The sequence below is a fragment of the Anomaloglossus baeobatrachus genome, chromosome 1 (assembly GCF_048569485.1).
Source record: "Anomaloglossus baeobatrachus isolate aAnoBae1 chromosome 1, aAnoBae1.hap1, whole genome shotgun sequence".
Lineage (NCBI taxonomy): Eukaryota > Metazoa > Chordata > Amphibia > Anura > Aromobatidae > Anomaloglossus > Anomaloglossus baeobatrachus.
Window position 1 is genome coordinate 166,894,725 of NC_134353.1, and position 26,781 is coordinate 166,921,505.

At 46.2% G+C, this 26,781-nt stretch overlaps 1 protein-coding gene across 2 annotated transcripts in view; it reads left to right on the plus strand.

Annotated features, from left to right (window-relative positions):
* The window catches only part of GPM6A (glycoprotein M6A), a 456,037-nt gene that overhangs the window by 409,791 nt on the left and 19,465 nt on the right, over window positions 1-26,781 (plus strand). For both annotated transcript variants that reach the window (XM_075347193.1, XM_075347192.1), the window contains exons 5-6: window positions 16,137-16,213; window positions 18,700-18,765. In XM_075347193.1, coding sequence (XP_075203308.1) covers window positions 16,137-16,213; window positions 18,700-18,765 — 143 coding nt within the window. The remainder of the gene's footprint in view (window positions 1-16,136; window positions 16,214-18,699; window positions 18,766-26,781) is intronic.

Below are 26,781 nucleotides of genomic sequence, written 5' to 3' on the forward strand. Positions count from 1 at the left end.
AAAGTGGAGAAAAAGTGGAGAAAAAGTGGAGAAAAAGTGGAGATTAAGAGGAGAAAAAGTGGAGAAAAAGTGGAGAAAAAGTGGAGCATAAGAGGAGAAAAAGTGGAGAAAACGTGGAGAAAACGTGGAGAAAACGTGGAGAAAACGTGGAGAAAACGTGGAGAAAAAGTGGAGAAAAAGTGGAGCATAAGAGGAGAAAAAGTGGAGAAAAAAGTGGAGAAAAAGTGGAGAAAAAGTGGAGAAAAAGTGGAGCATAAGAGGAGAAAAAGTGGAGAAAAAGTGGAGAAAAAGTGGAGCATAAGAGGAGAAAAAGTGGAGAAAAAGTGGAGAAAAAGTGGAGCATAAGAGGAGAAAAAGTGGAGAAAAAAGTGGAGAAAAAGTGGAGAAAAAGTGGAGAAAAAGTGGAGATTAAGAGGAGAAAAAGTGGAGAAAAAGTGGAGAAAAAGTGGAGCATAAGAGGAGAAAAAGTGGAGAAAAAGTGGAGAAAAACGTGGAGAAAACGTGGAGAAAACGTGGAGAAAACGTGGAGAAAACGTGGAGAAAACGTGGAGAAAAAGTGGAGAAAAAGTGGAGCATAAGAGGAGAAAAAGTGGAGAAAAAAGTGGAGAAAAAGTGGAGAAAAAGTGGAGAAAAAGTGGAGCATAAGAGGAGAAAAAGTGGAGATTAAGAGGAGAAAAAGTGGAGAAAAAGTAGAGAAAAAGTGGAGAAAAAGTGGAGAAAAAGTGGAGATTAAGAGGAGAAAAAGTGGAGCATAAGAGGAGAAAAAGTGGAGAAAAAAGTGGAGAAAAAGTGGAGAAAGTGGAGAAAAAAATGGAGAAAAAGTGGAGAAAAAGTGGAGAAAAAGTGGAGAATAAGAGGAGAAAAAGTGGAGAAAAAGTGGAGAAAAAGTGGAGAATAAGAGGAGAAAAAGTGGAGAATAAGTGGAGAAAAAAATGGAGAAAAAGTGGAGAAAAAGTGGAGAGAAAGTGGAGAAAAAAATGGAGAAAAAGTGGAACACCCTTTGGTACCTTTCATGTGGCACTAAGGGGTGCTTAGCTTTGTATTTAGCCAAAAAAATGAAAAAAAAAATGACATAGGGTTCCCCCTAGTTTTGTAGCCAGCTAGGGTAAAGCAGACGGCTGCAGCCTGCAGACCACAGCTGGCAACCTCACCTTGGCTGGTAATCCAAAACTGAGGGCACCCCACGCTGTTATTTTAAATTAAATAAATAATTAAAAAAAAAAAACACGTAGGGGTCCCCCAAAATTGGATCACCAGCCAAGGTAAAGCAGACAGCTGGGGCCTGATATTCTCAGACTAGGGAGGTCCATGGTTATTGGAATCTCCCCAGCCTAAAAATAGCAGGCCGCAGCCGCCCCAGAAGTGGCGCATCCATTAGATGCGCCAATCCTGGTGCTTCGCCCCAGCTCATCCCGCGCCCTGGTGCGGTGGCAAACGGGGTAATATTTGGGGTTAATACCAGATGTGTAATGTCACCTGGCATCAAGCCCTGGGGTTGGTGAGGTCAGGCGTCTATCAGATACCCGACATCACCAACCCAGTCAGTAATAAAAAAAAAATACACGACAAACACATTTTTATTTGAAAAAACACTCCCCAAAACATTCCCTCTTTAACCAATTTATTAGATTGAAAAACAAATCCAGGTCTGGTGTAATCCAAGGGGTTGCCATGACGATGCACACTGTCCCAGTCAATGAAGAGCAGGATGTTCCCCATTGGCTGGGAGAGCAGTGCAGTGACCTGAGCTAACATCAATGGGTCAGCCCAGGTCACTGCAGGGGGGTGACAAGTGCTGCTGTCAGTGAGGTACATTACCTGCGCTGATCTCCAGCACACTGACAGCCCCTGTCACTGAGGTCAATGACCGGCGCCTTCACATCAAGTATCGCGAGAGGTCCGTGACGTCACCGCCAGTGTCAGTCTCGGGTCGGAAGCGATAGGTGATGTGACAAGCGGCGGCCATGGAGGACAGTGACAGCGCTGAGGTCGGGATGGCGGGACTTCATCACCGCAGGTAAGCCGAGCGAGCGAGCGAGCGGGCGGGCGGGCGGGCGGGGGGGGGTGGATGTGTGTGTGTGTGTGTTTGTGTATGTGTATGTATGTGTACATGCCGCGGGCAGGAGGGGGTGGAGCGAGCTGAGCGGGAAAGTGTGGGCTTCCTGCACGTAACTAAGATAAACATCGGGTTACTAACCAAAGCGCTTTGCTTGGATACCCGATGTTTATCTTGGTTACCAGCTTGTGGCAGGCTGCCAGCGATGGCTCCTGCTCACTGTAGCTGTAAAAAGCCCTGCTTTTTGCTGCTAGAACCGTTCCCGAACGTATCTAGAACTATCGAGCTTTTAGCAAAAAGCTCGAGTTCTAGTTCGATCTCGAACAGCCCAAAAATCACTCGAGCCTAGAACTGGAGAACCACGAACCACGAACCGCGCTCAACTCTACTCAGGAGACAAGCACACAGACCATAGTATGGATGCAGGTGTAAGCATAGGCTATATTTTGCTCAGACCAGAGCTGTCTCGACCTGAACATTTTTAGGCCATTTTTAAATGATCATTTCTAAAATGATCTACCTGCAATTAAAGAAAAACAAAAAAAATAAGACATGTTTACTTTATCTTTAATGCAGATAATGTTTTTATACTTCATTGGACAAATTGTTTCTTAAAATATTTCAGGTTGCCCGTGTTCTTTAGACAAGTTGTCCTGTCCAAAAAAAAAAATCAGATTGGCAAATGCAAGGCCTTAAGGCCCCATTATACGCAACGACTTATCTAACGATATATCGCCGGGGTCACTGATTCCGTGACGCACATCCGGCATAGTTAGTGACGTCATTGCGTGTGACAGCAAGGAACGACCGTAAACGATGGAAAATACTCACCTTATCGTTAATCATTCACACGTGGTTCCTATTAAAAAAAAATCGATTGTTGAGCACGCAGGTTGTTCGTCGTTACCAAGGCAGCACACATCGCTATGTGTGACACCTCGGGAGCGATGAAGTACAGCTTACCTGTGGCCGCTGGCAATGAAGAAGGAAGGAGGTGGGTGGGATGTTACGTCCCGCTCATCTCCGCCCCTCCGCTTCTATTGGGCGGCCGCTTAGTGACGCCGAACGAACCGTCCCCTTAGAAAGGAGGCGGTTCGCCGGACACAGAGACGTCGCTAGGCAGGTAAGTACGTGTGATGGCTCCTAACGATTTTGTGTGCCACAGGCAGCGATTTGCCCATGACACACAAACGACGGGGGCGGGTGCTTTCACCAGCGATATCGCTAGCGATATCGCTGTGTGTAACACCCCCTTTAGGTTTTCCCATTGGCCTGTTTTTGGATTTTTAGAAGAAAAACGCATAAATATTCATTGCATTTTTTAGAATTCCCACAAAAACAATGCTACTAAAAGCTTTGTGGAGAAACCTTTAGTCCTGTAATGATACAACTCCTAAGAGTATGTTCACAAGATCATTGTATCATTACAGGACTGAAAAGTTGATTTGTAAAGCATCACTCCAGCGGTTTTTAATTCTATTGCACCGCTGAAGTGGTGCTTTAAATCTAAGGGGCACTTTGCACGCTGCGACATCGCAGGTGCGATGTCGGTGGGGTCAAATTGAAAATGACGCACTTCCGGCATCGCATGCGACATCGCAGTGTGTAAAGGCTGGATGATACGATTAACGACCGCAAAAGCGTCGTAATCGTATCATCGGTGCAGCGTCGGCGTAATCCATGATTACGCTGACGCGACGGTCCGATGTTGTTCCTCGCTCCTGCGGCAGCACACATCGCTGTGTGTGAAGTCGCAGGAGCGAGGAACGTCTCCTACCGGCCTCACTGCGGCTTCCGTAGGATATGCGGAAGGAAGGAGGTGGGCAGGATGTTTACATCCTGCTCATCTCCGCCCCTCCGCTCTGATTGGCCGCCTGCCGTGTGACGTCGCAGTGACGCCGCACGACCCGCCCCCTTAACAAGGAGGCGGGTCGCCGGCCACAGGGACGTCGCACGGCAGGTGAGTGTGTGTGTGAAGCTGGCGTAGCGATAACTTTCGCTACGCCAGCTATCACCACATATCGCTGCTGCGACGGGGGCGGGCACTATCGCACTCGACATCGCAGCATCGGCCTGCGATGTCGTAGTGTGCAAAGCCCGCCTAAGGCCCCTTTCACACATCCGTTTTTTGCCGTTAGTCACAATCAGTTGGCTCGACGGATCCAACACAGATTGTGGAAAAACTGATGCGACGGATCCGACTGGCTGGCTATTTGATACTAAATAAAATAAATTGGAGCATGCTCAGTTAAACAATTCGGAATTCCATGGATTAAGATGGATCCTGCGCCCATAGGCTTCCATTCTACCAAACAAAAAACGTAAACAAAAAATCTTTACTTTGTCAGTTGTCTCCGTCCGCCGGACAAACAATTTTCGATGGTTCCATCGAACGATGGATGAAACGAGGCCATCTGTCGCAATCCATTGCTAATACAAGTTGACGAGAAAGAAAACTAATTCGGCGGTATCAGTTGTCAGATCAGTTTTTCAAAATTTGATGGATTGTGACTGACGGCAAAAAACTAATGTGTCAAAGGGGCCTAAGTCCTCTGACTTGTGTCTTATACTCCCCTTCCTTCCTGTATCTTCATTTTTTTCCCCCTCTTCTCCGGTCGGTCTCCAGAGATTTGTGACCTGCCGGCAGCTCCAGTGTTTCATGGAGCCAGAGGTCACAAGTATGAGAGCCTGGTTTTGACTCTCAGAGTTGCATTTGTGACGCCCCTGAACTAGTCAGGGTGTCACAGGGTACTGCACCCTCTTTATCTGTTGGTGCAGGACTCAACCCCTCATGGTCCCGGTTTCCCAACCTATGGTACTGCCTCCATCCACATCCAACTTCCAACCCCACCTCACATCACACCCTGTCAAACACACCAGTGGGCTGCCTAGATGGACTAGGGCCGCCCACCTAGGGGTCGGGTAGGCTGATGGGAGTGAAGTGATCAGAAGAGTGTTAGCCCTCAAGAAGCGAGGGGCCGAGGGAGTAGTGGCTTCCTGTATGTTGTTTGTTGTGTCACAGAGGGTGGTCTGTGACTGGAGGAGTCGGAGACCCGGTGGCAGGTTATTGAGGCTGGGTGCCTAGACCTGGTCTTGGAGGACGGACAGCATCTCAAGCCAAATAACTGGCCAGGGTCCGAAAGCACAATGCGGTACAGGACCCTAGCTTCCGGCAACTCGGCATTTAGCCTGTGGAGGATAGTGTCTTCACGTACTGTCCCCAAGAAGCTCAGATCGGGGGCACTAGCGCAACAAGGGTGATAGGGCTCTCCAATCCATGCAGCCTGCAAAAATCCCAAGCGTGTGCCCCTGAGAGCACAGCTCCACTACCAACAAGTAGGGAGTGAGTCCCGGACAGCTTTAAGCCAACGGGCCACCAGAACATTCTATTTTGTGCACGGAGGAAGGCTCCGGACCATCCAGCAGTACCAGGAGACTGACACCCGGACGAGCTCCCCCAAGAGGGCAGTGGCACCCAGAGACTTTGTTTATCTTTGTGTCAGAGTCTGCTTTGTGGTCGCATCTGAGAAAATCAGATCACACTTAGAAGAAAAACTGATCAGAGTGAATTAGCATAATTGATTTGATTTTCTCAAATGAGAAAAAACCCTGTTGTCTGCCCCTCGCCTACAAAGTTTCAGTCTGTCACCAAGTTTATACTACCCTGAGACCATCACAATATATGGACAGAGACATTACTTCCAGTGATTTATCACTTACTGTTCTTCTTCTTGCATTGTTGATAAAATTCCATTGTTCTCTACGAATTCTCTCAATTTTGACCTCTGTAAAACTCCGGCCACTCACTGATTAATAGCTTTCTTTGTACACTGTGCATAGACAGAAAACTGCCAATCATTGGTGGGGGTGGGGTTATGCACAGTTCATGAATATGCTAGACTACGTTGCATCAGGTTTACTAGTCCTCTAATTATAAAATTCTGCTGATAGTGATTTTGTAAAATGTGCAGTAAGCAGCGCAGTGAGTGACACATCCTTGGAATCCGGATCTGTCTCTAAATTATTCTGCACTGGTTAGGTGGCCAACACCTGGTGACTGATTGCTTTTAAATCACACATACATATTAATGACATTTCTAGGCCAGAAATGCATGTCAGCCTTGGATCTCTGCTGCAGATCCATGACATGTGAACATACCATAATGATTTGTTGGCAGACTTGTAGTTGAAATTTCTACAACTGAAAATGTGTTCCATACATCTGGGGTGACTTCTGCAGCCTGTGCAGGGATTTATGCAAACCTAATTTAGACATATCTGCTATTTGTGAACACACCCTAATGGTGAAGGAAGAAAACCTAGAAAATGATGAGACCACTACATCTCCAGCAATAGCCACTGATCTTATGAAATGCCCAGACTTTTACATTTCTGTGCTAAAAACAGACACCAGATTATCAGATTCTCCAGATTACCACCCGAGCCATTAAATATTAATAAACAAAACCGCTCATCCGACTTCGGCAAGCAGAGCCTACACAACTCATCCTCATGAATAAAACAGATAGTTATTTAATGTGTTAATTTGTCAGAATATCTCATTATCCACAATCTGAAAAAAATCCTAAATAATAAATGAATTATTTTAGTAGTTCGTAAACAACACTATCTCAAGAATCCGGAATAGCTACCATATAGCACATAATGACAGTTAATAGTCCTCTCCATTCTTCTTTAATATGTCTTCGTCAATAGTTTAGGTCACGGCTGAGCTTTTTCTTTCCGGCGCTCCAGTCCAGCGTCCCTTCATAATGGCTGAAGCATATTTCTCTTCTCTGGTGTCAGAGTGCAGTTGTCTTTGTTGATTTAGTTTTAAGGTCAGGAGTTCTTGTGAACATTATTATAACTCCTTTGTTCATTTCAGATATAGATGGATTTTATTTCTAACAGATGATTACACATTCTTGCAGGAGATATATTTTTATAGCGAGGCAAGCTGCACCACAGTATATCACCGCAGGGCAGGATAAAAGCGTTACACTTGTCACAGGCATCATTGAGGAATAAGTAGAGTTTTATATAGTGCATAGATTGTAGTGTATGTATATTGTTCTGTCTGATTTGATGTTACTTTATATTTTAAGGGCAACTGACTTACCCCAGGGCTATGGGGTACTCTGTCTCGGGCCGTATATTTACGGGACAGGTCACTGTGTGGCCGTTGCCCTGTTCCATGACCCTGGGGGTCGCTTGCAAGGGGTTATATACAGAAAAATAGTAATAAACGTTTTGTCGTGATGCCACTTGCGGGTTGCAGCTAGGTAGATGGAGCCGCCACTGCACAGTCTCTCGTCGCTAAGGCTGATGTTAATGGCAGCCTGGATGTTGGGCCCTTCGGAAATGGGGCCGGGCCCCAGGGGGTAGGTGATGGAGTTAGACACGGAAAGAAGGTAGGCCAGACAAGGGATTGCAGTGTAACTGGTTCCTTTACTCAGAGTTGTTATGGCTGGCAACCCGAAGAAGGCTAGTCCTGACCACTGGTCCCCTTAGTCCCAGTGCCGGTGTGGTAACCCGGTGGCTTCTTTCCCCTGCACCTGTCTTTAGTTGTAGGGTCCGTGTGGCTAGGAGCATCTGGGGATCCCATCCTGGTAATCTTTGTCTTTAGTCTGTATGGCAGGCAGTTTGAACCCATTAGGGTCGGTGTTATGTTCCGGTCCCTGGTTCTCCAGTCACTGCTGGTGCCCCCGGACTATGGTCAGTGAGGTCCTGGATGGTCCCCTCACTGTGCAGATTTTATCAGGTCTGCCTGGAGCATTTGCCTGAGCTAGGGCTCTGTACCCAGTCAGTGCTATGGTTCCGAGAGTACTCCACCGTACTCCTTTGGCAACTACACGCCTGCGCCTGACAGATCTCTGTTGCACACTCCCGTCAGCACGGTTACGTCGGTCTGTGACGCCCTGGACTAGCCAGGTAGTGACAGAAAGGCCCCGCACAACACCTGTCTCCTAAAGAGATAACAGCAGCCAACCACATTAAAACCTAGTCACCTCCCTCAGAAGTTAATGGTAACACCAGGGGGTGGAGCCAGGCGGTTGGCCACGCCCACCGAGGAGTCCAGAGGGCCTGAGGCAGGAGAAACAGTAGTTGTCAGTGTCGCGGGCGGAGGGGATGCGCTCGCCACGCTTGGGTCCGGGGCTTCTGCTGCTGCTGCTCGGTGGTTCGAGCGGTGGACCGGACCCGGGGACTCGAGCAACGCTTCTCACCCGTGAGTGAAAGGGGGTGGTTTGGTTAGGGAGATTGTTCGTGACGCCACCCACGAGTCGTGGTGATAATGGCACCACCGCTGCTGGTAACGGGGATCCCGGGAGAGATGCTAGGGTGCAGCTGAGATGTTGTCCCCTCCGTGGGCAGGGGTTGGTGATCCCGGGGCCCGATGGTGTAATGGGGAGGCCGGATGGCTGGGGTGCAGGGTTGCAGGGACAGCGCGGCACTGGTGTACTCACTCAGACAATCACTGACAGAGTCTCTGGTAAACCAAAACGGCCAGATGGATGGGTCCCGCAGCCGGCTGCAGTGTTGTTGTTGTGCTCTCCCCGGACGGCTGATGGTGGATGTCTTTCTCTGCACCTTTGAAAATGTTCTTGACTCCTGTGGTTGCCCACCGGTAGTCCGCTCCCCGGCGTATAGGTGCCGTAGGAGCCCATTTTGCCCGCAGGCGCTGGCCCTTGGCTCTCTAGCCTGTGGCGGTGGCTGTATATCCTCTCTGGGTGGATGGTTGCCTACAATCGGTACTTTAGTAGTTGAGAAACCCCTGGGGTTCCTGTCACATTCAGATTTGACTATTGACGGCGGCTTCAAGCCTGGTCGGGGTCCGATGACCCTGCCTGTGTGCTTAGCTTCACTCCGTTCCCCGGTCCAGTACCGGTGGGCCGACGCCCGACCCGGTCCTTACGGCTCTGCGGAGTTCCACTAACTCCTGCAGACGGCCACCACCGTCTACCAACCTTGCTGTTAGTGTCTGGGCTCCAACCCAGACACCCAAGTGTTCACTCCTCTCACTTTCACCTCCAAACTCAAACTGACACTTTTCGCGCCTCCAGGCCTGTGAACTCCTCGGTGGGTGGGGCCAACCGCCTGGCTCCGCCCCACCTGGTGTGGACATCAGACTCTGGAGGGAGGCAACAAGGGTTTTGTGTTTGGCTGCTGTAACTGCCTAGGGTGGGTGGGTGTGTGTGTGTTGGTATGTTTGTGACTACCTGGCTAGTCCAGGGCATCACATCAGTAGGCAGTTGTCAGTGGCAGTCGCTAGTTGACAGTCAACAGTGGTCAGTTGGAGTTGAGAGGAGGAGAGTGCAGTAGGCCTGTGGTGACAGGTCTGCAGCGGAAACTGACAGGTGTGGCGGTCGTAGCCCGCACACCTTGGCTAGAAGGCAGGCGGTGGCCTTAGCCTGCAGGAGCCAGGAAGACGGCCAGGTGGAACCGTAAGGGGCCGGAACAGGGTAGTGGCCTGCCGGTACCGAACCGGGGAACCGACTGGAAACCGGAGCACCAGGGGGGTACTCAGACCCGGAACGAGGCCCAGAAGCCACTGGACCACATCGAATTTACTGATTGAGGTCTGGACTTTAGGTCCATTCCCATCCCAAGTCCCGACTGAAGACAACAGCCAACCGAGGGGGATAGAAAGTCACCGCACAGGCAAAGAGATCCCACAGGCCAGCGTCTGCGGGCAAACAGACTCCACCGACACATACATAGCCGGGGAGTGGACTCCCATTGCTGAGGCACAGGCAGTCTACACAAACACAACACGGTGCAGGAGAAAGGCCAAGACCACCAACCCGGGTGGGGGACCAGACGCAGCCGGCTGCGGGCACCGACCACCATCAACTTTGTTTACCAGAGACTTGTATGTGTCAATAATCGTGAGTACAACAGTGCCATCCGGGCCGCGCGCCATCCTGCACCGCCCGGCCACTACTCTCCCAAAACGGGCCCCGGGGCCACCATCCCTGCCCACGGAGGGGTTAACATCTTGCTGCACGACCATCTTCCCCGGGTGCCCCCGTAACTGCAGCGGTGGTGTCTACACTTTCAACACGTCCCATGAGTGGCGTCACGAACTCAAACACGGCTCCGGCCGTGCACCTACCTAACCACCCCCCCATCGAGATCGCCAGAAACTCCCTTGCAGAGCGACGTAACCCCCGGGTCTGTAGGCGCTCGAGCCATCCACCAAATGAGCCCGGATCCGATCGGCTTGGCTACAGCCGAGCACGGGGCGGTACAAGTCTCCTTTCACTTCCACTTACTGACTGTCTGACTCCTCCTCCCTGGTTGTCGTCTAGTGGACTGGATCAGCTCCACCCCCGGGTGGCCATCCATTGGGTCCAACCCTAGTCTGTCACCAGCCTTTGGGGAAGGAAAAAACAGGTATTATTTATGTGTTTTGGTGTTACCGGCACTGGTCTTCTGGGTCCCTGGGGACAGGCCCTGCATCTCTGAAAGGATGCATTTCACTGTAGCTCCTGATGGCTTCAGGGGCACTAAAGAACCTGTCAGCAGGTTTTAAGTCCCCAAACTATTGATTACATCCATACTTTAGTTTTAAAATCCCTGCCCTTTTTCTAGCAATCTGTCAATTTTTATGCATATGAGCCACAAGTGCAGAGACCTTGCAGATCTTTTACCTTCCTCCCTCTTTCCCCACTGTTTGCTTGCACCGCCACCGAGATCTCATATAAGTACTATCATTCCCTGGGGCACCACATATGCAGATCAATAGTCCTACTCAGTCATCATCACAGAAGTCTGTCTATTGAAACAATAGCTCGAATACCCACTTATGGTCTTAGGGCGGCTTTGCACGTTGCGACATCGCAAGCCGATGCTGCGATGTCGCACGCGATAGTCCCCGCTCCCGTCGCAGGTACGATATCGTGTGATAGTTGGCGTAGCGAAAATTATCGCTACGCCAGCTTCACATGCACTCACCTGCCCTGCGACCGTCGCTCTGGCCGGCGACCCGCCTCCTTCCTAAGGGGGCGGGTCGTGCGGCGTCATAGCGTCGTCACACGGCAGGCGGCCAATAGCGGCGGAGGGGCAGAGATGAGCAGGATGTAAACATCCCGCCCACCTCCTTCCTTCCGCATATCCTACGGAAGCCGCGGTGACACCAGTAGGAGATGTTCCTCGCTCCTGCGACTTCACACACAGCGATGTGTGCTGCCGCAGGAACGAGGAACAACATCGGACCGTCGCGTCGGCGTAATTATGGATTATGCCGACGCTGCACCGATGATACGATTACGACGAATTTACGCTCGTTAATCGTATCATCTAGGCTTTACACACTACGATGTCGCATGCGATGCCGGATGTGCGTCACTTTCAATTTGACCCCACCGACATCGCACCTGCGATGTCGTAGTGTGCAAAGCCCGCCTTAGTGTCTCATCACTATGCTTATTCCAGCCTTAACCCATCATTTCAACCTATCTTTAACCTCTGGTACCTTCCCTTCTGCTTTTAAACATGCAACAGTCACACCCATCCTAAAGAAACCTTCCCTCGACCTAACCACGACTACCAGCTATCGCCTCATATCACTACTCCCGTTCACTTAAAAACTCCTCCAACAGCACGTCCATGCTGAAATTTCCTCCCACCTCTCATATAACTTTGTTTGACAACCTACAGTCCGGCTTCCGTCCACATCATTCTCTTGAAACTGCCCTGACTAAAATCACAAATTACTTACTGCCAAAGCTAGCGGCCACTTCACTATACTCCTAGTTCTAGACCTATCCTCAGCCTTTGACACTGTTGACAACTCCCTCGTATTACAGATCCTCTCTTCCCTTGGCCTCTCTTAGATCTCTTCATACCTTTCTAACCGCACTTTTAGTGTCTCCCACTCCCACACAACCTCTTCATCCCGCCCTCTCTCTGTTGCTGTCCCTCAAGGCTCTGTGCTGGGACCCTTTCTTTTTTCTATCTATACATTTAGCCTAGGACATCTCAAAGTCCCATGGCTTCCAGTACCACCTATATGCTGATGACACTCAGATCTACCTCTCTGGCCCAGACGTCACATCTCTGCTGTCCCAGAGTGTCTATCGGCCATATCCTATATATATCGACCTCTCTCCTCCTGTACCTGTCTGTGTCTTGTATTGTTTATGATTATTGTACTTGTCCCTATTATGTACACCCCTTTCACATGTAAAGCGCCATGGAATTGATGGCGCTATAATAATAATAATAATAATAATATCTTCCTTCTCCTCTCACTTCCTCAAGCTCAATATGGCCAAAACTGAACTAATATTTCCTCCATCTCACACTCCCTACCTGTTCTATTACAATAAATAATATCATGCTCTCCCCAGTACCCAAAGTTTGACTCTGCCTAGTCCTTCATACCACACATCCAATCCCTCACCACCTCAGGAGTCTTCAACTCAAAAATATTTCCAGAATTAGTCTTTTCATTAATTCTCAATCTACAAAAATGCTAGTGCATGCCCTCAATCTCCTGCCTCGATTGCTGCAACATCCTCCTCTGTGGCCTCCCTACTAACACTCTCGCACCTCTCCAATCCATCCTTAATTCTGCTGCCCGACTGATCCACCTCGCTCCTCAATACCACCCCACTTCTCCCCTCTGCAAATCCCTCCATTGGCTCCCAATCCTCCACCGTATCCAATTCAAACTACTAAAGGTACCGTCACACTAAAGCGACGCTCCAGCGATCCCACCAGCAACCTGACCTGGCAGGGATCGCTGGAGCGTCGCTACACGGGTTGCTGGTGAGCTTTCAAACAGGCAGATCTGACCAGCAACCAGTGACCAGCCCCCAGCCAGCAGCGACGCGTGGAAGCGATGCTGCACTTGGTAACTAAGGTAAACATCGGGTAACAAACCCGATATTTACCTTGGTTACCAGCGCACATTGCTTAGTGCTGGCTCCCTGCACTCCTAGCCAGAGTACACATCGGGTTAATTACCCGATCTGTAGTCTGGCTATGTGTGCAGGGAGCAGGGAGCCGGCACTGACAGCGTGAGAGCGGCGGACGCTGGTAATGAAGGTAAATATCAGGTAACCAAGGAAAGGGCTTCTTGGTTACCTGATATTTACATTGGTTACCAGCGTCCGCAGAAGCCGGCTTTCTGCTCACTGCACATTCAGTTGTTGCTCTCTCGCTGTCACTCACAGCGATGTGTGCTTCACAGCGGGAGAGCAACAACTAAAAAATGGTCCAGGACATTCAGCAACAACCAGCGACCTCACAGCAGGGGCCAGGTTGTTGCTGGATGTCACACACAGCAACATCGCTAGCAACATCGCTGTTGCGTCACAAAAGTTGTGCCTCAGCAGCGATGTTGCTTAGTGAGACGTGGCCTTAACACTGACCTAAAAAGCAGTCCATAATCTCTCGCCTCTGTATATCTCCAGACTAATCTCCCACTACACTCTGACACGAAATCTCCAGTCCTCCCAAGATCTCCTTCTCTCCTCTCCCATTCGCTCCTCATGCAACCGCCTCCAAGACCTCTCCTGAGCATCCCTTGTCTTCTGGAATTTGCTGCCTCAACACGTCAGATTATCTGCTTCACTTGCAAGCTTCAAACGGAACTTGAAAACTTATCTGTTCAGAAATGCCTATAATCTCCAATGACCCCACTGCTTCATCACAGCTACTGCCTCACCACCATGCCGGAATTGCCGCTCAACCAACACCCCACCTACTCTCTTCTCCCCAAAACCTATAGAATGTAAGCCCGCAAGAGCAGGGTCTTCTTCCCTCTGTACCAGTCTGTCTATTGTAATTTGTATATGTATTCAATATGTAACCCCTTTTCATGTACAGCACCATGGAATCAATGGTGCTCTATAAATAAATACTAATAATAATAGTGTCAACTCAACTAGCTCGCTAGCGTGCTCGGCCCTGCTCATTACTCGATCGAGCATCGGGGTGCTCGTGGAGCTCAGCTGAGTATCGCAGGTGCTCTAATATTTCATCCATGGAACCACGACTATAATGCACAGGTTTGCTTCACTGAATGATGTGTGCAGGCACCCCAGGAAGAGCCATTTGCAGTCTATGAATGGATTTCCCACTGGATAAAACGGCATCTGAAGTAGTGTGACCAAAAAAAAAACAAAACAAAACAAAACAAAAACAGAAACCCCACCTTCCTTCCCATCAGAAATGCTCTATTTATGTTTGGCTGTATGTAGGCGGAGACCCAAGAAGGCCATATTGACTTTCCATAATGCTTGTTACTTGCGTCGAGCTCTCCCGATTATCTGACCAGCTCAAATAGCGTAACAAGCATTTTAGTGCTCTCCCGCTACTAGTGTCAACGAAATGATTCAATCACCAAATCTTGTCATCAGTGTTGGACTGAGAAGAAATCTTCGAAGACTCCAGAGACACTTAAGGCATCATGGGGCAGAGAGAATGGGGTCATCAGAGTAGAGTCAGTGACCCTCTAGCAATGCTGCTCTGTCAGAAGGTCTTTGAATCTATCAGATAACATGATTATGGCTGCTCATGTTCTACAAAGAAGATGTGCATGTCCACATAGGTTATTTGTGCATCCACCATAAAATTAGTTTACAGCTTATCAAATGAAGTCTTCAGCAGCCCATTGCCTACTGGTACTCTGGTGGCTTAGTCCAACCATATTTGACATCCAGCACAAGAAAACAGTGCTTTCCTGTATTGCATATTCAAATTCTGACAGTGTGATCTAACACACTCCAACGGGGACTGCACTCACACAATCATGGGGCGTCAATGTGTTGCCACGACAGCGTGTGGTCAGGTTATGGCCCCTGTCGATGTTATGACTCATTTCCTGTGAATGCCAGCAGAGCGTTGGCACTCACAAGAGATGAGCATACTAGTAAAATAAGTTAAAAAAAAAATATAAAAATAAAAAACACCCCCCCTATTGCCCCATTGAGAATAAAGCAATAAAAAAACAAAAACAAAAATAACACATATTTGGTATTGTAGAGTTCAGAAATGCTTGATCTATCAAAATATAAAATCAATTAATCTGATCGGTAGACTGCATAGTGAGAAAAAAAAAAATCCAGATTCCAAATGCCAAAATGTTGGTGTTCAAAATATTGCATCTACTCAAAAATGGTATACGGTAATTTAAAATGTCAGCTCAAGACGCAAAAAAAAAAAAAAAAAGTTACTGAGCCACAGATCACAAATAATGAAAATGCTAAGGGTCTCAGAAAATGGTGACAAAAGCACAATTTTTTTGGGGACAAACTTCTGAAATGTTTTTTACCACTTAGATAAAAAAGTAAAACTATACATGTTTGGTAGCTACCAACTCATACTGACCCAGGTACTCATAATTCCAGGTCAGTTTTTACCATATAGTGAATATGGTAAATGAAAAACCCAAAAACCAATCGTGCAATTGCTTTTTTTTTTCTTTTACAATTTCACTGTACTTGGAATTTTTTTCCACTTTTTCAGTTCACTATATGGTAAAACTAATGATATCATTCAAAAGTACAACTCGCCCCACAAAATACAAGCTCTCATACAGCAATATTGACAGAAAAAAAAATAAAAAAAATTATGGCTCTTGGAAGAAGAAGAAAAAACAAAAACAAAAACTGGAATATCGCTGGGGTGGTTTAGGAGGAACATCTTTAGCTATTCTAGTCAAATGAATCAATTAGACTCCTCTTTGATCCTGCAGTTTCTGCAAATGATTTTGCTACTTTCGCCTTTTGGACTAGAAGCTCTGGGGTCCTGGGTTCACAGCCCACTAAGGACAACATCGGCAAGGAGTTTGTATGATCTCCCCGTGTATGTGTGGGCGTCATCCAGATTCTCTGGTTTCCTCCCACACTGCAAAGACCAACTGATAGGGGACAGTGATGATCACATCTATAACTTGCTATGGAACTAATAGTGCTATATAAGTGAGTAAAATAAGTAGAAGGGCTCATTCAGTGGCTGCATGCATCACTTGTTTTAATGCCTCCCTTTGAAAACTTTAAGAATGTGTCTGTATTTTCTACTTTTACTAGAAAACACAAGTTCTCTTATATTTACTATGTTCACTTTTTAGGTATTGTTACTATTGGTGAGGAGAAGAAATTGTGTACCCCATCTGAAACCTTCCTAAGGATGTGTGAATCTACTGAAGTAAGTAATACACACATACATTTTACTCTTGATTCTTTTCTTAAGGCCGTAGTGCTGATTGACAATAGTCACCATTACTAAACCATAGCACTGTGTGCAAACACTGACTTAATAAAGCAGGGAAATTAAAAGCTAGGATTAGAGTATGTAGTCGATATTTCCTATAAGTGATCTCCGAGACTTCTAGAAATATTACCATCTCTGAAAAATGTAAAATTCTTAGCTTTACTGTAGTCAAACAAACAATCTCCTACTAATGAGCCCATAATTCATTGTAATAAGGTTGCTTGCCTGGACGTTACATGGCATCTCTGATTCATTACAAACTTTTTCCTTTTATTGGGGGTCCTTTAAATGTAAAGGGTTGTCCAATTCTGGCCAACCCCTAATGAAAAGCTAAAGTTCTCTATAAACCCCCCCCCCCAAAAAAAAAACAACACATTCACCTCCTTGGATCGCTGCCATTCCAGTAATGTCACTGCTGTCTCTCCAAGTGGTTGTGTGACATTAAGTCAGGTGACTGCTGCAGTCAATCCACGCCTATTGAATAGACTGTAGTCCTGACAGTTCCATCTGACTGAAGTGTTAAAGCTGCAGTCGTTTAGTTGTCACTGATTGGCTGCAGTGGTCATGTGACTTACTCAATAGCAGTTGACCGTTGCTGTCTTCTCACTTCCTTCAGGAGGAACCATGAAGTCTGCAGTATTTTAGTGTATATGTGACAACAATGTCCCATGACTTTGGCGAGAGAGCACCAACGTGGCTGGAATGGCACTTTTCCAGGAGGTATCTGGGTTTGTTTTTTTTTTTTTAATTTTATCTGGGACACTTTAGCATTTAGGAAGGTAATTATCCAGTATATGGACAACCCTTTCAATTATTATCGATAAAAGACTGTGGAGGAAAGAAGCGCAATAGGGTCTTACCCAAATAACAATGGGAGAGAAAAGTAGGGAGATACTACTCACCTATAGGGGTTGTGACAGTCACAACTCCTATAACAGCATGTGTGTGAATAATGCAGAGTCACAGCAGCGGTCCCTCGGTTTTTGGCAGATAACAGAGAGTAATAGATTGAGGGTTTCCAAGCCGCGCCAATGACGATCAAGTTAAGCCATTAGATTAATGTTCCTTTATTCCAATTACAGGTCTACACGTTTCGGAAGGCACCCCTTCCTTCTTCAGGACCAGATAGCAAGAAAAACATCAAATGTTTTTCTTGCTATCTGGTCCTGAAGAAGGAAGGGGTGCCTTCCGAAACGCGTAGACCTGTAATTGGAATAAAGGAACATTAATCTAATGGCTTAACTTGATCGTCATTGGCGCGGCTTGGAAACCCTCAATCTATTACTCTCTGTTATCTTTCAATTATTATGTGATGACAAATGAAAAAAAGACTACTCACAATGTTAAACATATATTGTCACCCTATCAAATATTGGATTTTGGAGCTACGTTTTACCTTTTATCATTAAAATGAATTGAGTTCATTAGTGGCTCGAGAGCAATATGATAACCGTTGACATATTGAACTCCATAATATATCAGTATACAGTAATCTCCTTAGCTCCAACTAGTGGTGATTGCAGGCATTCACTATTTCATCATGTAGGATTTTGTCAATATAGATAACTTGAAGCTGGTTCAGAAAAATATAGTGGTCCGTACTGTAGAGATAAATTTAGGCTGGAGTCACACGGTCATAGGACTTGGACGAGGATCGCATCACACTGCCTGGACTGGTCGTCTGTTCTCCTGACCAAAGCGTGACAGCATATATTTGTATGCATCTAGCGCGCTCAGGATAGGAGACCTGACGGCCAGTCCGATTATTGTGATGCAATTTTAGTCTTAGGCTGTATTCACACAAATGTATAGCATCCAATGCGAGTACTAATGACCCTCGGCTCCCGCTGTGCTGCCAGCGTGAGCTGAGTGTCAGGTGACTGTGACCTGATCCTGCAGCTGCGCAGGAGAAGGCGAGACTAATCTCCCATCTCTTCCATTGTCAGATGATGCGATTATCGCATTGCCCTTGGATATCATGCTAGTGCAGTCCGATATTTCACTCGCACCCATAGACTTGTATGGGTGTGGGTGAGAGTGCTCTCACAGATAATAGCAGCATACTGTGACTTTTCTCTCCTACAGAATCTGGATGAGAAAAAGCTGACGAAATGCTCTGCTTCATTGACTAACATTGATCCAAGTGCAAGATTTTCTCGCATTGCACTCATCTGTTTCATACGCTCATGTGAGCATACTGTGAGCGTACCCTAAGTCATACGGCTGGGTGACTCCAGCACAATAAATATTAGTCCTTAATTCAGTACAAACCACAGTGTTTAAAGGTGGATACGCCATTTAAAGTGCATCAGAGGCACTATTACAAATTAATACTTATTGTTTTAAAACCATGTTATGTTTCTATATTTGTATGTGCTATTTAATTTCTGATGTGTCTATTTTGTCTTTTTTTTTTATAGCTTAACATGACTTTCCATCTCTTTATTGTTGCTTTGGCTGGAGCAGGAGCTGCAGTTATTGCTATGGTAAGCTACTGATATAGTGGCACTATGAAATAAATGCCAAATTCAGTGTACCTCCAATGAAGGCAAACCACGCAGCTACTGTATGGCCAGTGGGGCAGAGGAATTACCTTCGCAACTACGAAGTCCAACAGATACTATTGACTTAGCTCTGCTGGCGCCCACCCCGCCCTGTAATCCCATGTATGCCTGACTGCATAGGTTTTTTTTTTGTTTTTTTTTGCTGTCCTGTGGCTAGGACTGTAAAAACAAAAAAATAGCTAGCTACCCAATAAGCCAATAGACGCAATGCCAGATTTCTGATATTTCTGGCCTTTCTCTCCAGTACCATTGCTCTGCCTCTTCCAGTGTTGGCTCTGGGATAATTTAAGCCCACCAGAACCAGATACATCTGAGAGACTATTACATTGCTGTGGCAGCACTAGGAAGAGGAGATTTTAGATTCAGGGGGACTCACAGTGAGTGACTGACCATGAGAGTTCTTACAATTTTCTTTTTGCTTGAGGCCAGGGGCATAAAGAGTAACCAATGTTTACATTTTTTTTCCATAAAATCAATACTATACATGAATATAATAAACTTTGTAACATACCATATTAGACAAATCTTCTCTTTCTCCTGTTCTGATCCCTCATTAGCCAAAGGGTAACAAGGGTAACAATATTTTGAACTTTTGACGTTCAGACTCCATATCTCACCATCCACTCACTACAGCTTCGAACATAAGACTGACTTCATTTTATAGACCATCTTGTCTATTTTCTACATAAATTTGACTTGCAACTATTTTGCGTACGATCCTGGTCAAGTATCCAACATCTATTGCCGTGAAACAACCCCATATCATCAGGTTTTCTCTACCGAATTTGACAGTTTCTACAATTTGTTGATCCCTTTATACATTGTTACTTCCAGACCTATTTGCAACAACCAGAGCCTAGTCTATTGACTGTTGTCTCATCGCTCCAAATCACCAGTTTCCAAATTTCTACTGTCCACTTTTTCATACTTTTGTAAACTTGAGCTTATGCTTCTTATGAAGATATTGAAGTTGAGGATTCACTTTTTATGGGGGCTAACATTCCAGTCGTGTGTTTCACGTTGCTTGCATGGACATCTGTGATCTCACTGTTACGAAGCATACGAGCCTTGTGATGAGCCGGCTTGTTACCTCAGATATTTTGCTTTGATGTCCACATCTTGGCTCTGGAATGGTTGGACGGACTTCATTTCATATTCTTCCAACTGTCACGGCATTCACATGCCGCACTTTGGCAATTTTCCTGGATGAGAGACTGCTATCAATGAGCCAGATGATGAAGTTTCTCTTTTCTTGGGAAATCATCTTCATGGCTGTTCCTCGATTTGAACCAGTGACCTTTTGCTTGGAAATCCTCCTAACACATGGAGCTAATAGGGAATGTGAGAACAAGTTGTAAATTGTAGTATATGGGAAGAAAAAGATTGTTTTCATCACCAAGGGCAAAACAGCAACAATGCAGTGACATGACAAAAATCTACATAACTAATCATGTGCTAAATAGCTACAACTCAAATTTATGTATGAGATAGGTGAGATGATGGTCTAGAAAATGAATGTAATCTTAAGTTCGTAGTTGAAGTGGATGATGAGATATGAAGCCTGAAAGTCAATCGCTCAAAATATTGTTACCGTTTTGCTCATCAGTGTATATGTGCATGTAGCTCTTTCAAAGACAAGTCCAGCAATATCTTTGCATGGCCAATCTGTTCCTGCATTACTGAGAAATTAACATTTTAAGTGATATGCAAATGAGGCTGTAGATCTGAAGTCTCTGTCACTCCAGCTCTATTAGCTGCCCAGAACTGCCTCCCTTGCTTGACTGACAGCCTCTATGCTGTGTGACTTCAGGGAAAGGAGCCATCAGTCAAGCAAGGGGAGGCAGCATATCAGTTCAAATGATTCCTCAGTAAGGGGGTATGGGCACACTTGAGTATTTGCAGCAAATTTTTCACCAGTAAAAAAAGCAAAAAAAAAAAACAACAGCGTTTTGGGTTCGAATTTGCATTCCTTTCATTAGGGAGTTTTGGGGTTTTTTTTTCATCTAAATGGTTTAAAATTGCTGCAAAAATGGTGAAAAAAAAATTGACAGGTCGCGGATTTTAAAAAAAAAACAAAACAAAAAACCAAAGCGATCTGATGGTTCAACTTTGCAAAGAAAAAAGAAGCCGCGTTTGTGTGAGATGGCAGATATCTCACTTACTTTACTGATAGAAAAAAGGCAGCATTTTACACTATGGCAAAAATGCAGTATTAGGATCAAGCTGTAATGGATGAAAAAGCTACTTGCACAAGGGACTAGTTCCCTCTTCCATTAGCATAAGATAAAGGATCTTTAGAAATACTCGTTATCTATACTAGTGTATACAGGGACGGTTAGGCAGGGATTAGCAAAAGTACCCAGAACTGCTCTTGGTTCTGGGTGCATATTGCACCTGACAGGATCCCTTTAATGAAATCATATGTTTCACAAAATGTTATACCATTGGGCAGTGAAGAAAACAATTGCATTTTTACCACTAAAATGTTGTTTTAGCCCCAGATTTTACATTTTTGCAAGCAGAAGTAGGAAAAAAAAAAAAAGTAATGTAAAGTAAAGTAATGAGAAAACCCCTATATTTCTACTAACAAATGATAACCCTGATGGGGACTTGTTTTTTGTGAATTTAGTGGAAGCTTTTATTGGTGGCATTTGGGATAAAGAACATTGTGGATCAGCTCACATTTATCCTGTGCTCTATGCTGAGCACTTACATCGGGGTTTCCATCTACAGTGGGGAAAATAAGTGTTTGATACACTGCCGATTTTGTAAGTTTTCCCACATACAAAAAATGGAGAAGCCTGTAATTTATATTGTAGGTACACTTCAACTGTGACAGACAGAATTCCCTCCCAGAAAATTACATTGTATGATTTAACAATTAATTTGCATTTTATTTCATGAAATAAGTATTTGATACAATAGAAAAACAGAACTTAATATTTTGTACAGAAACCTTTATTTGCAATGACAGAGGTAAGAGGTTTCGTGTAGTTCTTGACCAAGTTTCATACACTGCAGCAGGGATTTTGGCCCACTCCTCCATACAGATCTTCAGATCTTTCAGTTTTTGGGGCTGTCACTGGCTAACATTGAGTTTCATACCTGAACTCAATAGAAAATCTTTGGTGGGAACTGAAGACTAGCTACGCCACTCCAGGAACTTGAAATGCTTGTTAAAGAGAAATCTGTCTCCAAGTTTTTGCTACCTCTGAGAGCAGCATAATGTAGAGAGAGATCCTGATTCCAGTGATTGGTCACTTAATGAGCTGTTTGCTGTGATTTTGAGAAGATCAATGTTTTCTCTGCAGCAGATCTAGTACACAGAGCTCAGGAATATGCTGGACTACCTGGCAGCAGGTCAAGTAGTCCTCTAATGATAATCTATGGCTAATGAATCTGGGATTTTACCAAAACTACACCAAGTAGCCCAGTAAGTGAAGCACCACTGGAATCAGGATCTCTGCTCTTACGTTATGCTGTCAGATTAGGTGGCAAAAATCTGGTAACAGTCCCTTTAAGAAGCCACTTCTTAGTTGCCATAGCTGTGTATTTTGGGTTATTTTCATGCTGGAAGACCCAGCCACAACACATCTTCAGTGCTCTTACTGAGGGAAGGAGGTTGTTGTCCAAAATCCTGCAATACAGGACCCCATCCATCCTCCCCTCATTACGGGGCAGTCGTACCCTCTCCTTTGCAGAAAAGCACTCCCAAAGTAGGTTTCCACCCCCATGCTTCACGATTGGGTCATTCTTTGGATTGTATTCCTTTTTCCACCAAGCACGGCGAGTGAAGTTGATAACACAAAGTTCTCTTTTGGTCTCATCTGACCACATGACTTTCTTCTGTGCCTCCTCTGTATCATCCAGATGGTCATGGGTGAACTTCGAACAGGCCTGGATATGTGCTGGTGTGAGTAGGGAGGTCTTACCTGCCCTGCAGGATTTTAATCCATGATGGTGTAGTGTGTTATTAACGGTAATCTTTGTGACTGTAGCCCCAGCTCAGTTCAGGTGATTGACTAGGTCTTCCCATGTAGTTCTGGGCCGATTACTGACCTTTCTCAGAATCATCCTTACCCCAAGAGGTGAGATCTTGTATAGAGCCCCAGACTGAGTAAGACTCACAGTCATCTTGTGCTTTTTCCGTTTTCTAATGATTGCACCAACAGTTGTTGCCTTGTCACCAAGCTGTTTGCCTATTATCCTAGTGTGTTTTCATATAGTCACAGTTTAAATCTATGATGGACATAACATGTTATGATGTGGGAACTGACGCCTGCTCATGACGTGCTATGTAGGTCATGGGGTGTAAAGGGGTTTAAAAAAAAAAAAAAAAAAGATTTGACACCATGTTCAAGGTGGGCGTTTTTTATTTTTCTTTATAGAATTCCTGCCGCTTCCCATACAAATTCAGAGATATTAGCATTTTCATTAATGGCGATATTTTATGACTTGTACTATGGCAGCATGGCTTGCAGGGTAATAATGCAGAGCAGCCTAAACACAAATTCTTCTTCAAATATCCGAGGCTTTGTGAAGCAGGATGACTAATCAGATCTAGTTCTTCTGCAGCATCTCTACCACATAGTGAGCCTACCTATTGTGTTTCTATGGTAATGTAGCTGGAGGATGTATCTGATTCCTTTGCTTTGAATGCATTGCACATATTTAGACACTATTTTACGTCTCCTTAAATACTAGTGATTGACAACATGGCAGGATGACGCCAACCATCGCTTCAAGCAGAATTGACTGTCCGATAATACAGTATAGATCTGATCTGTTAAAAGATTAGGATTTTTTGCTGCACATAAAACTAAATAATTAAAATTAAACATATTATAAATGTATATTGTCGCGGGCGGGGAGGACGCAGTCGCTGCTGCGCTCTCGCTAACGCTTGGGTCCGGCGCTGCTGCGGCTGCTGCTGCTCTGTGGCTCGAGCGGTGGGCCGGATCCGGGGACTTGAGCGGCACTCCTCGCCCTTGAGTGAAAGGGGTGGTTGGTTTGGGGGATTTAGTCCCTGACGCCACCCACGGGTCGTGGTGAAGATAGGCACCCCCGCTGCTGATGACGGGGAGCGATGGTAAGTAGCAGCTGGGATGTTGTTTTCCCCCTCTGTGGGTAGGGATCAGTGGTCCCGGGGCCAGGTGATGTTGTGACGGGGAGGCAGGGTTGGTGAGGTGCAGGGTTGCAGGGACAGCGCGGCGCGGTGCCGGATGGCACGGGTGTACTCACTCAGCAAGAAAGGTACAAAGTCCTCAGTAAACCAAACGGCTGGATGGATGGGTCCCGCAGCCGGCTGCAGTGTCTCTCCCCAGACAGGTGATGGCGGCTGTCTTTCCCTGCACCTTGATGTTCTCCTTCTGACTACTATGGATTCCCAACGGTAGTCCGCTCCCCGGTGTATGGGTACCGGAGGAGCCAGTTTGCCCGCAGGCGCTGGCCCTTGGGTCTCTAGCCTTAGGCGGTAGCTGTATACCCTCACGGTGTGGGCTGTTGCCTTCAATCGAGACTTTGCTGTTGTGAAACCCCTGGGGTTCCAGTCACATTCGGATCTGACTATTGTCGGCGGCTCCAAGCCTGGTCGGGGTCTGATGGCCCTGCCTGTGTGTGCTGGCTTCACTTCGCTCCCCGGTTGGTACCGGCGGGCCGTCACCCGACCCCAGTCCTACGGTTCCACGTTGCTCCATCAGTCCTGCAGATGGCCACCACTGTCTGCCAACCTTGCTGTCAGTGCCTGGGCCACAAACCCAGACACCCAAGTGCTTGCTCCTCTCACTGCAAACTCCAACACTAGACTGTCACTTTTCCCGCCTCCAGGCCTGTGAACTCCTCGGTGGGTGGGGCCAACCGCTTGGCTCCACCCCACCTTGTGTGGACATCAGACACTGGAGGGAGGCAACAAGGATTTTTATTTGGCTAGTGTCCCTTTCTAATGGGGGTGGGGGTGTTTGTATGTTATCTGTGACGACCTGGCTAGGCCAGGGCTCCACAATAGTAAGTGGAAAAAAAACACAGTTTCCTGTTGAGCCAGGCCAGAGGCTGGTTTTCACAGAGCAGTCATGTCAGGAATCTGTTACCACCTTGGCAAACCATGTGCAACCTATGTTCACATACCCTGGACTGAAAGGCGTGAAGTACTGTATATCCAAAGGGTTAAAGGCTCATTATTATGATAACTCTGAGTACAGATAATGTAGAATGTTATCTACAGTGCAATGTAAAGGCCACTTAACACATAACGAGATCGCTAACGACATTGTTGCTACGTCACAGTTTCTGTGACGAAACAAGGACTTCACCAGCGATTTCGTTATGTTTGACACGTACAAACGATCCGCCCCCTGCTGTGAGATCGTTGGTCGTTGCAGAATGTCCTGGCCATTTTTTGCTCGTTGGAGTCCTGCTGGGCAGGATGGATCTGTATGTTTGACACCTACCAACGATCTCGTTAACGACCTAGATGAGATCTTAAAGTCTGACATGTAGGCATGTAGTTGCGTCATCTTTTCTGTGCCCCCTCTGCATCGATTGGTTGGCGCTGAGAACAGTAAGCAAACACTCGGGAACGAAGCAGGGATTGTAACAGCGTGTCCCTCCCCCGCCTGTGCTCATGGTGTAATAGTCTGTTTCTCCTTTGTGCTACTTCTGCTGGGGGATTGTTTGTTCTTCTCAGCATGGGACTTCTCAACTGCAACTTGGTAAACAGAACAGAGCCAGGAGTCTAAAGTCCATTCATGTATCAAATGCCATCAAATTATCAAATGTCTGGGCGGAGTTGGACTCTTCTGCCCACCTTAGGGGCTGATCCCAGGAGAGAAGAACAATGAGACCCTTGTTAGGTTAGTTAGTTTGATCTTTGCTGGAGAAGGACTAGGATCTATAGCTGAGGTTGGATCCTAGAGCCTGTGTATGGACGGTCACAGATTGGAGATCAGTGGCCACGTGGGATTGTGTTGTCTCTGCCACGCTATCGAATTTAAGGAACACATCTAAGGACTGTTGTTGCATTTTCTTTGGCATTGGATTGCTGTGTGGCGCCCCGGATCTGTTTTTTTTTGTATAGACTCATTGTGGACTCTAAAGAACCATTTGGATATTGGATGTTTTATGCTCCCTGTCTCATTAAATCTTCTTGGATTGTTCATCGGTCTGGCGTCCCTTATTGCTCTGTCACATACCCCATCACAGGTAGGAATCCGGGTGCAGATGCAGCTTCGATCCGAAAAGCAAGCAAGCAACCGGGAACAAAGTAAGAATGAATCTGGGTGGAGTCGCAGGTTCTATCCTCAAAGCAAGGCTCAAAAAGGGACAAAGGATGAAGCAATACAAAGTTGCCTTCTAGGCCGGCCGCCTAATCGGAACGCAGTATTGGCCACCAATCGGAGCGAAGGGGTGTGGAAAAGGCGACGCATATGCACGCCTACGTGACTTACAGTGTCAAACACTATGCCCCTATTCGAAGTCGGAATCGTTACATAGCTGCTGTCTGACAGGGTCCCAATGACCAACCTGATAATTATACAGGTCGCTGCATCGTTACTAAAGTCGTTGGGAAAATGACTGACATCTCACCAATGATCTCCCCAATGATTTAACAACGATCCGGAAACTGTGACGTAGTAACGATCTCGTTATGTGTGATTCGACTTTAACACTACAGATAGTTAATCGGTACCTAGAGCGTTATCACTATTACCACCATACTGTAGCTCAACAAAACCTAATATGGCAAGGCAAATGCTACCATTATTAAAGGTGCACATAATACCATGAAACCATAACCCAATTATACAGTGACCATTTTAAATGGTAGTGTTCCGCAGACCTTGTAATTTTATGTTAAACAGATAAAACCAGTGTCTTATAATTTCCATCCAGTCCAGACCATCATGATAACTTCACCCAGCCAGGTCACATATCTTCAGAATA